At 35.1% G+C, this 15,368-nt stretch overlaps 1 protein-coding gene across 2 annotated transcripts; it reads right to left on the reverse strand.

Moving 5' to 3' along the window:
- Positions 1 to 1,191: 1,191 nt before the first annotated feature.
- On the reverse strand, positions 1,192 to 15,057 carry LOC127836242 (uncharacterized). 2 transcript variants are annotated; one of them, XM_052362730.1, is made up of 6 exons: positions 14,951 to 15,057; positions 14,397 to 14,560; positions 12,303 to 12,392; positions 11,144 to 11,333; positions 4,883 to 5,157; positions 1,192 to 4,170 (listed from the first exon to the last, which is right to left on the reverse strand). In XM_052362730.1, exons 2-6 carry the CDS (start codon positions 14,551 to 14,553, stop codon positions 4,007 to 4,009), a joined length of 876 nt encoding a protein of 291 aa, XP_052218690.1. In that variant the 5' UTR covers positions 14,554 to 14,560; positions 14,951 to 15,057; the 3' UTR covers positions 1,192 to 4,006. The 2 variants fall into 2 exon arrangements, with proteins under 2 accessions (XP_052218690.1, XP_052218689.1); XM_052362729.1 differs by having other exon boundaries at positions 3,614 to 4,170; positions 14,939 to 14,983.
- Positions 15,058 to 15,368: the final 311 nt, after the last annotated feature.

Raw genomic sequence — 15,368 nt, forward strand, 5'->3', positions numbered from 1 at the left:
GATTTTTGTGTTCATCCATATAGAATTCACTTCAAGTTGTTATAACCTTAGCGTAATGGTAGATAAGTTATGTATTCATAATATAAATAAATGAACCGAGTATATAAGACTATACAGTTATATAATAATTAGACATATTTAAATAAGTTTGATTGTATGATCTCAAATATTGACACAGTGGCTTTGTCACCAATACAAATACAATTCCTACATCAGACTCGGACATAACCCAACCTTTTTCCGTAAATAAAGCATATGCATGGTGATAGTATGTGGCCGAAAATGTTTATTTGCGGATACAAACTGGTACAAATATAAGATAATTGATAACTATACACACAAGAAACCGTCGGAGACGGGTGATGCTCCCCAAAGGTTTTTTTTGTCAAATATTGCAATATGTATTCAGATAAAAGGAAACGTCTTGAGGGCACAGTAGTTGGAAGGACAATGATTTTTTTACAGAAAATTTCAAAGGGCCAATACTCTGTGAAAAATCATCCAACCAGATCCCGCTGATAATATGCACATCTCCTCTTGGTAGTGAAGCTTCCCATAAAGTTTCATTGAATTCCGGTCATTAGTTGCTGAGAAATAGCCCGGACAAGAATTGCACTATATGTACAGTTAATGAAAAATTTCAAAGAGCCATAACTCTGTGAAAAATCATCCGACCAGAACCCGCTGATAATATGCACATCTGCTCTTGTTAGTGAAGCTTCCCATAAAGTTTCATTAAATTCCAGTCATTAGTTGCTGAGAAATAGCCCGGACAAAAATTGTGCACGGACGGACACACGGTAGGACGGACAGACTAAGCGGCAACTATATACTCCCCCCAAAATAAATTTTTGGGGAGCATAATAAATGCATTTTGTTATATGGACTACTGAACATTTTAAGGTGGAGTATATTTATTGTGTATAACATTTATTGATAGTTTATATACAAATATAGACACTACTTTCAAATACTTAACAAACTACTTGCGGTAGGCATGATCATATTGACCATATAAAATAAAATCATTATCAAGTAAGCATTTCACACGTCCATTTGTAAGAAAAAATGTTATAAATGCCTGCCGCAAAATTTGTATTAAGTTAAACAAAACTATTGCCAAGCAATATATTTCCCCTACCGGCTCCACCATTGTCAGATTATTTTTTGTTGTTGCCATAGCAACCAGAATTTTTGACGTAGGAACAAAATGAAATGAAGTGCATAATGTCCATATTGCCATCTATCCATTTTTTAAGTTTCATTAAAAAATATGAAGAACTTCTTAAGTTTTCGCAGGATCCAGGCAAGTGTGACAGACAGACTCACAGACAGACGCACAGAGCGCAAACCATAAGTCCCCTCTGGTGAGACAGGTAGGGGACAAATTACCTGATTTAATTCAGATACAATAACATTAAATTTACATTGACTCTATAAATTTATACGCGTGAACAAAACAATACAAAACTTAACTTTAAAAATACAATTATATACTGTACGTAAAGTGTCCTCCCAGATTAGCCTGTGCAGTCCGCAAATGCTAATCGGTACGACACATTCCGCCTTACATTGATTTTCAACAAGAAGGGTCTTCCTTTAACTGAAAAATACAATAAAAGTAGAAAGTTCTGCCCCTGATTAGCCTGTGCAGACTGCAATCTGGAACTACACTTTACGCACATGCATTAAACCCCATTATCAAAGAGTAAGGCCCATATATTTTCAGCCCCATACAAGCATACATGTAAACTGTGGATTGCACCAAATTATTACACTTAAAAAAATTGAAAATACACTCAAATTCGAGTCAAACTATCAAACAATCTATGAAACCAGACCACATCTAGCATTGAAATTGTGGATTTTGCTATACAGAACACTGATTTTAAATGGGTTAACTTTATTTTACAAAATATTTTATATGTAAACTTTTTGTTGACTTTGAGTTTTTTAAGAATATAGCATTCAATTTTAAAAATATTTTAAGAAAAATTAATTTTAAACATTAATTATACGAAAAACTAATACAGTAAGTTTTACAACGCTATTTCATTTCTTTAGGCCATCAAAATAGTTCTAATTTGGAAAATCTAAAATGGTGATGTTTATTTTGTACTTATTCATTTAACAGTTAGCAGTTAGTATGCTATAAAATAACACATAAGCTAAAATGTGTTAATCAATTAAAAATACTACTGTAGGAATTTCAAAACCCAAATAAAACCTTTGGTTATTTGGATTTTCCTGTACAAGCCATTTTGGGAGAAACTAGCTTTCAAAAAACTTGAACCTGGCTCATTTGTGTATATTTAAAAATATAAAACAGCCCTTAATTTTGACAAATTTTTAACTAGATTAACCAAACTCTAGTTCTATCAGTTCATTGTAGTATAAAGATTTTTGTTTTAAGACTGGATGTAATCTCTCAAGCCATTCATTTGGAACTTGCTTACCATAAAACTTAAACCTGCTTTTTCTATTGCATATATAAATTTTTAAGTGTAAAATGGTCAATAATTTTGTCATAATTTCAAACAGGATTAACCAAAATTGGGGTCATTTTAATACTGGGAATATGTGTTTTAAGTTAGAATGAAATAACTCAGGCCATTCCTACGATACTGGCTTTCAAAATTTTTTTTACACCTCTCAGACGCTGAATGATGCAAATGCCAGTGCCATTAGCTTGTATTTCATTAAAAAGTCTAGCAAAACACACAGTTGGCAACGCAATTTCAGTTAGTAATAGATGTAATTTTGAAGCAGGAAGTTCGAATTAACTATTCATATTTTAGTAAAATAAATAAGGAAAAAAAGAAAGAGACCCCTGGGAAATGTTCAAAATAGCCATTATTGTAATAATGATGTTTGAAATAGAAGTGTGCAACTGCACTTTATTTCAATATGTAAAAGATGACAGTTAAATACACAAATAACATTTTTGTTCAATTACACAAACCACTGAGAAAAAGATGTTTAGTTCTCTAAACCCAAATGGCCCGTGGAAAACTGGACAGTTTTTATTTATTGGCCTCGTTTAAATAAATCAAAGTAAAAAAATAGGTCGATGTCAATGTCATAATCCGGTGATAAGGTTATGTTATGTGGGTGTGTTGAGAGTTTTGATAGATAATATTCATGCAAGTATCGAAACTTTGTGACAAGATGTGTTGATGGTAGACAAAACACGTCATTTGAAATTAACCAAGACGTTGAACTTTCTGAATAAGTTTTAGTAAAAACGCAGGTCATTGTTAATGTCAAACTAAGGTCGTTTTGGTCATGCTGTTATATTCAAAGACATCAACTGTGCAAGAATCAAACCTTTTTTAGAAACATTAAAGATGTCAAACGAAACATGTGATTTTGCGTTAATCTCGTACGGACAGACGCAAGAAAAGTTGAAGAAATCACTATTGGTATATGCCTTCATGCGGTCATTAGCATAATAGATTTAGAGTAACTAAATCTGTGGAACATCTTAGTGACCAAAATACAGAAAATTGCATTGAAATAGGTTGAATAAAATAAAAAAATGGCAAGAATGAACTGCGTAGTTCTATATACGTGATAGCATGTGAGGTTTCTTGAGTAAAGCACAGAAACACACTAGTGTTTATAAAGATAATATTTCAACCTCACCAAGTGCATTCACAAACACAACTGAACATATTTAGTACAAACAAAATAGTTGTCACAGTAACAAACGTAGTTTTATTAAACAACAACTGAAGCTTTTTAAGCATCCATAGAATTATTTTTGGAAGACAAGGTCTTTGGAATAACAAAAGCAGCTTTAAACTCTAGCAGGCTAAATCAGAACATGAAGCAATCTGAGATTTTGTGTTAGGTTTTTAAATGCAGTAAACATACAACAGCCACTGGCTATATGAGCCGACCCACTTTGGTTCCCATGGAGATGCACAATATGAATATGGAACATGAAGCAATCTGAGAATTTCAACATGTTTTTTAATGCTTTAAATATACAAAAACCACGGCCCTACATGAGCCGACCCACTAGAGTTCCCATCGAGATGAACAATATGCAAAGGAATATTTCCTCTTTGTAGCAGATCTCGTTAATTTTGAGTTCCTTACGCTTGGCGAATCTGTACAGCTCCCAGAGGGGAATGATGACATGTAGACAGTCTGGAATCATCAGTCCTGGAGAATTAAAAAAAACTTAATGATTATGTTAAAAAAAACTTAATGATTATGTCACAACAACATTTTTGTTCTTAATTATGTAAGCTAATGGGCAGAAATTGAATTTCGTTTTAATTGATATAGAGTTGTTCTCTTTACCCCATCAAACCAACATGAAACATATAACGTTTTATTTAAACATCTCAACTAGTAATTGAATCAAGGAGTGGAAACTGTCTTTCTAAAAAGTATTTGTAACCTTATTTATACTCGGGCAATAAAAAAACTTCAACAAAGCAGGTTCTAAATATATGGTAATCATGCATGATGTTAGCTTTTAAAAGTGCAATGTGTTCTCAAGTTATTAAGCATAATCTTCTGTTACAAGCAACCCACCCACCCCAACCAGACAGGAACATACAGGACCCATCAACTTCGCTGTGCTTATGACCAGAGCCAAGGGGTTAAACCTCTGACCTCTCTTCAAAACACAAGCAATTTGTTTAAAATGGTTAACTATGGTTTATGTTCTTACACATGTAGATTTTATTATCCTCTCAGAATTAAACCTCTCAAAAATTTGCACAAAGTATTTCCTAGATATTACGAATTAAGCTATTACAGAGAATTTTTATTAGGTACAAAATGAGTGTAAGTCTCCAAAATTTGACCATGGTTTAAGTTATCCAACGGTGAAAATTTTGTACACATGGTCTGTCTTTGAACTCACCAATATTTCTGGCCTTGTGGAAGTTTCTGCCCTGTCCATAAATGACATCAGCAATAAACTGGTCCATGCCCCCAACAAGGATGTGCATGACGTTGATACTGGTTATGGCAAGGATCTTCCAAGAGATAATTTCATTACGGATGTCCGAGAGGTTGAGAACGAGACAAGTGGTGATCATTTCTGTGATGGTGAACCAGAGGTGGTGCTTGAAGTAAGTGTAGAAATCCTCGTTGTAGTAGCTGAAGTAGCTCCACCATGAGTAGTAGTGCGGGTAGCTGGAGACAGACCATGTGGCATTGTTTAAATACATGAGTAGTAAATATGGTAGCTGGAGTACACAGACAATGAGACATTGTCTAAATACATGAGTAGTAATGCTGTTACTGGAGTACACAGACCATGTGACGTAGTTTAAATACACAAATAGTAATGCGGATAGCTGCAGAGCACAGACCATGTGAAATAGTTCAAATAAATTGTGAATATTTGACAAGTAGTAAGAAGTATATTTCTGCTTTTTAATTTGTCTCAGATAAGTTTGCCTTTATTTGTGTGTATGATTTTTTGTCCACACATATATTAATTTGACGTTTTAACTTAACATTGATACAAAATATTGTCAGCTTACAAAGGCATTCTTGTATGCATTTCGGCTTTGAAAAAACATATATTGAAAAAAACACAAATGCAGTAATAAATGGTACATATTATGGTCTCAACTTTAATAAAGAACGTAAACATGATTGCATCAGTTGATTCAATCATATCAGTGACATACATGTAGCCTGTACATAATTAAGTTGATGTAAATACATAAGCATCCGAATTGCTATCATTCAAATGTTTTATAATGGATATGTTTATGTCATGGTATTTTGTTTTAATTATAAAACCACCCAAGTAAATCATTCAACATCTCAACGCACCTTTGCGACAATATGTGTTGTCTTCACAAAATAGTCCGACAACTGTTTGGCATTTTCATTACATAAAGCAGCCTAAATTTATTTGAGGCGGTTTCGGCTAGATTCAGCGAGATAAACATCAAACTCATTTCTTTTAGACATGGTAACACATAGGAGTCCAGCAAATATATTTTGTTTACTGACTAAAATATTTTATGAATATGAAAGTAAACCTATGTGTCGTGTTGATAAGAACATTTTGTGGACAAGGAAAACGTCGTGTTAAATAGCAGAATAAAGATCACTTGTGTGCGTCTTTATTCAACCGAAAGATGCATCTCATCTCTTTTATGACATCATTAGACCATGATCGAAGTGAATTACAGCAGCAACTTAATGTTGTTTATTGTAATTGATAGTGTTTTAAGTTTCACAGTATGAACAGGTTAAGTATGTCATTATAACAAGAGCTGTCAGAGGACAGCGCGCTCGACTATTCGAGTGCTTGACAGTATAACGTAAGCCATCATGGGAAAATTGTTCATATTCAATAATTTATTAGACGATCTTTCAACAATAAAAAAAGGAAAAAAAAAATAGGGGGGGGGAGGGGTAGGGGGGGTAAGGGGGGTGAGAAGGGGGTATAATGTGGGGTGTGGTAATTAATAAGATGATGTTTAAAAAAAAATAATTGGGGGGGGGGGGGAGGTTGGGGGAGTAGGGGGATGAGAGGGGGGTATAATGTGGGGTGTGGTAATTTATTACATGATGTTTAAAAAAAAATCTTTTTTTGGGGGGGGGGGGGTAGGTTGGGATTCTGGGTAGGGGCGTGGGGTATTGTTTGGGTGGAATCCATTGTGGTATTCAGGTAAGTGTTGTTTTGTCAAAGTAATAATAAAATGTGATCATAAATAAAGAAGTTATGGCAATTTAAGCAATATGTTCAATTATCTAAGTGTAAAAGGGGCCATAATTATGTCAAAATGCTTGATACAGTGGTCTGCTCTTGTTTATAGGTTGGGGTCATGTTGGTAAACAAGTATCCAAAATATAAAGGCAATATGTCAAAGGATATAGGAAATATTTGGGGTAGTACGCAAACAATAACATAGATTTATCAATAATATGCATATTCTAAGTATAAAAGGGACAATAATTCTGTCGAAATGCTTGATACAGTTGTCTGCTCTTGTTTATAGGTTGGGGTCATGATGGTAAACAAGTATGCAAAATATGAAAGCAGTATGTCAAGGGACAATGAAAATATTTGGGGAAGTACGCAAACTTTAACACTTGCTGCATATGCTAAGTGGAAAAGGGGCCATAATTATGACAATATGCTTGATAGAGTTGTCTGCTCTTGTTTATAGGTTGGGGTCATGTTGGTATACAAGTATGCAAAATATGAAAGAAATATGTCAAGGGACAATGAAAATAATTGGGGTAGTACGAAAACTTTAACATTTGCACGCTAACACTAACACTAACGCTAACAGAAACACTGACGCCGGGGTGAGTAGGATAGCTCCACTATATATATTTCATAAATAATAGTCAAGCTAAAAAATGCTTGATAGAGTTGTCTGCTCTTGTTTATAGGTTGGGGTCATGATGGTTAACAAGTATGCAAAATATGAAAGCAATATGTAAAGGGACATTGACAATAGTTGGGGTAGTACGCAAACTTTAACATTTGCTGCATATTCTAAGTGTAAAAGGGGCCATAATTATGACAAAATGCTTGATAGAGTTGTCTGCTCTTGTTTATAGGTTGGAGTAATGTTGGTAAACAAGTATGCAAAATATGAAGCAATATGTCAAGGGACAATGAAAATAAATGGGGTAGTACAAAAACTTTAACATTTGCTGCATATTCTAAGTGGAAAAGGGGCCATAATTATGACAAAATGCTTGATAGAGTTGGCTGCTCTTATTTATAGGTTGGAGTAATGTTGGTAAACAAGTATGCAAAATATGAAAGCAATATGTCAAGAGACAAAGAAAATAGTTGGGGTAGTACGCAAACTTTAACATTTGCTGCATATTCTAAGTGGAAAAGGGGCCATAATTATGACAAAATGCTTGATAGAGTTGTCTGCTCTTGTTTATAGGTTGAGGTCATGTTGGTAAACAAGTATGCAAAATATTAAAGAAATATGTCAAGGGAAAAAGAAAATATTTGGGGTAGTACGAAAACTTTAAGATTTGCACGCTAACGCAGACGCTATCGCCGACACCGGGGTGAGTAGGATAGCTCCACTATATATATTTTATATATAATAATCGAGCTTAAAATGTTCATGGTGATATTGCTATTAACGGGCACAATTATGCATTTATTTTACACAACGCTTATCATAATCATAAGTTATGCCCGATCGAAGTTTCAAAAACAACAAGGGCTGTTTGTAAAACATGCATGCTCATCATATGGGCTCTCCGTTGTAGTGACAGCCATTGTGTGAATATGTTTTTTGTCACTGTGACCTTGACCTTTGACCTGGACACTTGAAAATCTATAGGGGTCATCTGCCAATCATGATCAATGTACCTATGAAGTTTCATGATCCTAGCCATAAGCGTTCTTGAGTTATCATCCAGAAACCATTTTACTATTTTGGGTCACTGTGACCTTGATCTTTGACCTAGTGACCTCAAAATCAATAGGGGTCATCTGCGAGTCATGATCAATCTACCTATCAAGTTTCATGATCCTAGGAATAAGCGTTCTACAGTTATCATCCAGAAACCATTTTACTATTTCGGGTCACCGTGAACATGACCTTTGACCTCAAAATGGATAGGGGTCATCTGCGAGTCATGATCAATGTACCTATTTAGTTTCATGATCCTAGGCATAAGCGTTCTTGAGTTATCATCCCGAAACCATTTTACTATTTTGGCTCACCATGACCTTGACCTTTGACCTTGTGACCTCAAAATCAATAGGGGTCATCTGCGAGTCATGATCAATGTACCTATGAAGTTTTATGATCGTAGCCATTAGCGTTCTTGAGTTATTATCTGGAAACCATTTTACTATTTCAGGTCACCGTGACCTTGACCTTTGATATAGTGACCTGAAAATCAATAGGGGTCAACTGTGAGTCATGATCAATCTACCTATCAAGTTTCATGATCCTAGGCATAAGCGTTCTTGAGTTATCATCCGGAAATCATTTTACTAGTTCGGGTCATCGTGACCTTGACCTTTGACCTTGTGACCTGAAAATCAATAGGGGTCATCTGCAAGTCATGATCAATGTACCTATGAAGTGTCATGATCCTAGGCCTAAGCGTTCTTGAGTTATCATCCGGAAACCATTTTACTATTTCGGGTCACCGTGACCTTGACCTTTGACCTAGTGACCTGAAAATCAATAGGGGTCATCTGCCAGCCATTATCAATCTAGCTACGAAGTTTCATGATCCTAGGCATAAGCATTCTTGAGTTATCATCCGGAAGCCATTTTACTATTTCATGTCACTGTGACCTTGACCTTTGACCTAGTGACCTGAAAATCAATAGGGGTCATCTGCGAGTCATGATCAATCTACCTATCAAGTTTCATGATCCTAGGCATAAGCGTTCTTGAGTTATCATCCGGAAACCATTTTACTATTTTGGGTCACTGTGACCTTGACTTTTGACCTAGTGACCTGAAAATCAATAGGGGTCATCTGCTAGTCATGATCAATCTACCTATCAAGTTTCATGATCCTAGGCCTAAGCGTTCTTGAGTTATCATCCGGAAACCATTTTACTATTTCGGGTCACTGTGACCTTGACCTTTGACCTAGTGACCTCAAAATCAATAGGGGTCATCTGCGAGTCATGACCAATGTACCTATGAAGTTTCATGATTCTAGGCCCAAGCGTTCTTGAGTTATCATCCGGAAACCACCTGGTGGACGGACCGACAGACCGACCGACATGAGCAAAGCAATATACCCCCTCTTCTTCGAAGGGGGGCATAAAAATAATTCAGTAATTATCTAATACATTAAGTTTTATATCATGAATTATTAAAACATTGTTGTTGAGATTTTTTAGGTTGCAACAGCATTATTGTTTGCGTTTTGGCTATGATTTAATTGCATCAGACGTATTGATATCCATGATAAATAATGAACAAATTAAAGAGCCTGTTAATTGTTTATTGTATCATAATGTGAAAGGTGGTTTTGCACGAGTTGATACATAAATATCCAAATTTATATAATTGAAAGTTTTTATTTTTGGGTATCTGCATTTGCTCCATACAAAAAAAAAAACCTTCAAATCATCTTAGCGACATCTTGTGCTGTTGTTACAAAGCCGACAGCCATATGGCGTTTTGATTATATAAAGCAGGCTTAATGGTAAGAGGGTTAGAGTTTGGCTAGATTCAGAAGGATGAGCTTGAAGGTTACCGTAGGTGTCTTGTTGATAAGAATATTTTGTGGATTTGAAAGTGTTGTGTTAAATAGCAGTATAAATTTAAATGAACTTTTCTTCCAGTTTATGTCTTTATCACCAAACTACACATCATTAAATTAATTATTTTTTGTGTTGTTTAAACGTCACAGTGACCTAGACCTTTGACCTAGTGACCCAAAAATGGGTGTGGCATGTAGAACTCATCAAGGTGCATGTACATATGAAGTTTCAAATTTGTAGGTTGAAGCAATTTTTTTTATTTTAGAGCCAATGTTCAAAACCTCAACAAAATGTTAAGGTTTTAGCACGACGCGGGCGTCGGACGGCGAGCTGGCTATGACAAAACCTCGTTTTTTTTCTGAAAACGCCGAGCTAAAAATAGTGGATTGAATTGAGAGTAACTTCGTGGATAGCTGCAAGGAGAACATTGTAGTGACCTTATACAAAAACGTATTGCATGTCATTAGAAATTAAAAACTAGCCTTGTGTTCTAGAACTAAGGAGAAGTTGTGATTATCTTTAAGTATGTAAGAAATATATTTCACTTTTAGAACTGTTGGTTGGTACTTCTACAATAATTTTAAATTGTAATTCATATGATTATATTTTCAATAGAATTTAAAGACAATCTAATGTTATTTCATAACAGAAACATTAATAAATGTTAAGGTCGCCCTGGTGTAATGGATATGGTGTCCGCCTTGCGACCGGGAGGTCACGGGTTCGATCCCCACCGTGGGAGCGTTCTTTAGATCTCCCCCAAAGACACCAAGTACTGGTTCTAGGCCCAGGAAACTGACTCGAGAGCGTTTATATAAGCCTAAGGCTTTCGACGCAATCGAGCTAAAATAAATAGGTTTAAACTAATAAATGTTAATTGGAATAATTTCGGTTAAGTAATCAGGAAAACCCATTTATGCAAAGAAAAACACTTACATGTTAACAATATACAGTGCAAACATGGATGCCCTCAACTTTCTCCGCCGCACCAATGGTATCAGGTACTTGATGCTCTCATACGCCAGTAGAACGAAGACAATGGTGAAGATCCATATACGGAACGTCTGCCAGGTGGCGTTGAAGTACACATGCTTGTATCCAGTAGTGCCTGGTTGTTCATATTCTCCTGAAAATGGTAGGTGTGTGTGTGTGTTGATTTCGAAATGTATGATGTTCTCCCATACCTACAACTGCATTATGTGAGGACGAGGGGTCTCTTTCAGCGCTCTTACCTTAAATTAAATGACAACGCCCACAGATGTTGGGACAAATTTTTAATGATTTAAGTTTTGAATCATTTGCCTTTTACTGTAGGATTGTCTTTTTTGACGTGGTCTTTTTATGTGAAGGCAAAACCGGAGTACCTGAAAGAAACCTCACCTGTCTAGTGACCACAAACCAAAATCACATGCGCCAGGAGTGGGGAAGAAATATCAGGTTGCCGAGGTTTAGAAAAAAGTGAACCAACCACTGCGATTTTTAATACTGGAGAGCAAAATTACAGGCGTGTAATGATCATTTTTATATCAATAAAATATACCAATGAGATGAATCCATATTACTCTCACTGTACATGAATATATGTTTTAGAAAATATAAAAAAAAGGAATTAAAAAAAAAAGAAAAGAAAATGTGCTTTTTATGTGTGTGCTAACATTTACATCAAAAGCGTTATCTCCCTTATTAAAAGACTATAACATATTTTCAACTTAACATACTATTTGATTTTGTAAGATACTGTTAAAAGGTGCAAGAATAAGCATCCAATTATTTCATTTCTGGATCTCTGCCTAAAGGTTCAATAACCACTGTCCCCCTCAACTAATTACACTCATAAGCTAAAACCTTACATTTAATCTAAACGGTACAACCCAACCCAAATACACAATTGTTTCTAGCATTCTGATTGGTGAATATTATAAGATAGGATTAGGTTTTTAGATAAGACAATTTCATAGTCATGGGACCAGCATTACTTCACTTTTTGGTCTATGTCTCATAACAGATTTTGTTTGGTCACTATTCAAAGTTAGGAATAGGTTTCAAGATGTAGAACTTTCATAGTCCAGGTTCAAGATTCCGCTTGACAGTCTACCTCTCATTACGGTATCGAAGCAGGAGCACGTGCAGTTGTTTCTTGTGATGACAGGCTTGTCTGGAACCCACATCCACAAATGGAATACACCTGGAAAGTGCCAGTTGATGAACATGTGATGTTAATGAAGTAATATTTATGAAAACATATGCAAGCATTATTTGAAGGTGACAACTGTACAATCATGTAGATATATGCATTTCCTAAATATGCTTAGGTAAGCTTAAAACAATTTCCATGAAACACCTCCTAAAGTTATTGAGCTGAAACTGTTTTTCTATTTTTACCAACAGTGACCTTGACATTGACCTTACATTAACCCCAAATTAAATATTGATAAGGCCTTCATGTAAGCTTCTTAAACACACAATTTGAATGCAATACTACCATCTATACAGAAGTTATTTAACAGAAACATTTTTTATATTTTTTTAATAACAGTGATCTTGACCTTGCAGGGCTCAACATTAACAGTTGTCCTATTGCCCCTGGCAAGTAAAAGTTAGGTCCGGGCAAGTTATTTTATAATCTAGTTGTCCTTCCGGGCAAGTGCAAAAAAGAACAAAGAGCATTTATGTAAGACTTTAATAAGATTTTTATTGCTGTAATCATTTTGTTAAATATGCACAATTAATAAATTATTAAATAAAAATATGAGGTTTACAGTTAATGTGATATTTCATGTTTTGGCAAATGGATTTACATTTTGAGGTCAAGTAGATTTTCTAAGTACTTGCCCGGTTGGGCAAGTTGGTTTTTAGGTTAATGTTGAGCCCTGCCTTGACACAAAAAGCTCAACCTAGTCTTTCTTTAAGCTTGCTATCAGAAGCAAAGTTAAAATCACTATATGCAACCAGCATAAAACCAGAACAGCCTGCAAACAACTACCCAGTGGGCACCCAAAGTTGCTGCAACGTTGTATTAAGGCTGCATTCAAACGTTGCAGTTTAGTTGTCACAATAGTGTAATAGTATATGAAAGTTTTCCTGACGTTTTTTTCCAAACGCTGCTGCAAAGTTGTATAAAGGTATCATTCAAACGCAGTATATAAAAATATATAATTTTTTAAAAATAAATTATAAAATTATAAAAAGATAAAAAACTTTTTCTTTTTTTTCTTCTTTCCAGTATTACCATATGGACACTGTCGAGTCTGTTTCCTGCAAAGAACCAGTACTTGATATCTATGGAGATTATAAGAACGCTACCGAGTAAGAATCAAACCCACCAACTCACGTTCGCTGGAAGGACACCGCATCCACTACACCACCGCGACATTTGAAAGATTCAGCAAATTTTGTTTACTATTTATTTTTGGTTGAAACTTTGAAACTAGATTCTACCATTTTAACTCATAGCACAACTTAAACAATATATTTTATCCAGGGATTTTGAGTAAAACTTCATCTTAAGCATCTTTAGGTTTAAGGAACTGATCTGAAAAATTTAAAAATTCAATTTCTAAAATTTACAAGCGATCATATTTTCATTCATGCAATGCAGGAACTGTGTTATTATAAAGTGCTGTAAACTTACCACTCATTTCTTGAAGAAAAATAATTATATGAAAAAAATAAGAAAGTATGCATTCCACCTAGCGGCAATACTGAATTCAAGGGAAAAAACTAGGGGCGATACTGAATTCAAGGGAGAAAACTGCAGAAAAACTACAGACACTAAAAGAGTGCACAATTACCTAGAAGCAACATTGTTGCAACATCCTTCTCAAACGTTCGACCGACGTTTCGCATGCAACATTGCAGAAACGTTCGGAAGAGGTTACTAATGAAGGGATCAGAATGCAACATCCTTCCAACGTTATGATAAAACGACCTTGTATTGTTTTGTATGCAACATTGTGGCAATGTTTGGTAATGGTTGCTGACGTTGCGTCCTAAATATTACGTTTTAGAAACAGTCGTAAAATGTTTGATGCCCACTGGGTAGCAATCTGTTAATGTGTTATGCTGTTGGCTGTGCATCAGTATCTTAGGGTTGGAAATGAAGATATACAAAATTGAATCAAGAAAGAAAGATATTTAATTTCATTTGATAGCTTCAATATGAGACTCTAAGTGGTGAAGGGTTAATTACCAATATGTAGATAAGGTAGGATGCTGATGACGAATGTGCCGATGAGGAAGGAGAACACCTTGTCCTTGTAGCTGGTCACCGAGGGCGCGCTGGCATCATGGAGACTGCCAAGCTGCTGCTCCATGTAGCTCTGCATCATGTTACCTCCTATAGGCATGGTGACTCTGCAAAATAAAAATAATATCCAATCCAAGAAGAACTAGTCCAATCCAGGCACAAGTTGTGTGAAAATAAAACTATGTACAGTCTGAGGTTTAATATGCAAGCTGGTGCTTTATTAAAGCATTGTAAAATAGTGTCATCCCTCCAATTCAGTGCCGTTTTAACACGTCGGTCTTTCAGATGCTAAAATAAAAAAGCTTTAAAAAAAACATGCGTCCGAATTCATAGACGTCCGAATAAACGGTAACGTTTAGTAAATATTCGCATTTGAACGTCTCTGACGTCTTAAAAACGAACATTAAACGCTTAAATTCCACTGTAATTTCATTTGACTTAAATCAAATACATCAAATTCCAAGGCAATAAACTTGCGATTTTACCTATGTACTCACCTTGATCGGCAAATATCTGGGCAAAGGGGTGACACTACCTTTCAATTAACAGGCTACATTCTACCATATCGTAACACACAAACACCAACACAAAGCACTTGAGTACTGTAGAGTAACTTGTTCTGAATTTCCATTTTAAATTATACATATAAAACATGTACATCGAAACTCGTTATTTATTTCTATTTCTGTTATCTATTTATTGACTAGTGTGATTTTTAGGCATTTGTTTACAAGAAGTATGTTTCATTTCTAGTGATTTTTCATAAGTTGTGCATCTTACTTTTTAATATCAATTGAATGTGCTTCTTTTAAAATTTAACAAACGACTGTTTTATATCAAAGCATACAATTCAAATGCTTTTCTGTTAGTGAACATGTAGCTCACTGTTGTTGTGCTCTTAAAGGGATCTTTTCA

The sequence above is a fragment of the Dreissena polymorpha genome, chromosome 6, assembly GCF_020536995.1.
Source record: "Dreissena polymorpha isolate Duluth1 chromosome 6, UMN_Dpol_1.0, whole genome shotgun sequence".
Taxonomy (NCBI): Eukaryota; Metazoa; Mollusca; class Bivalvia; order Myida; family Dreissenidae; genus Dreissena; species Dreissena polymorpha.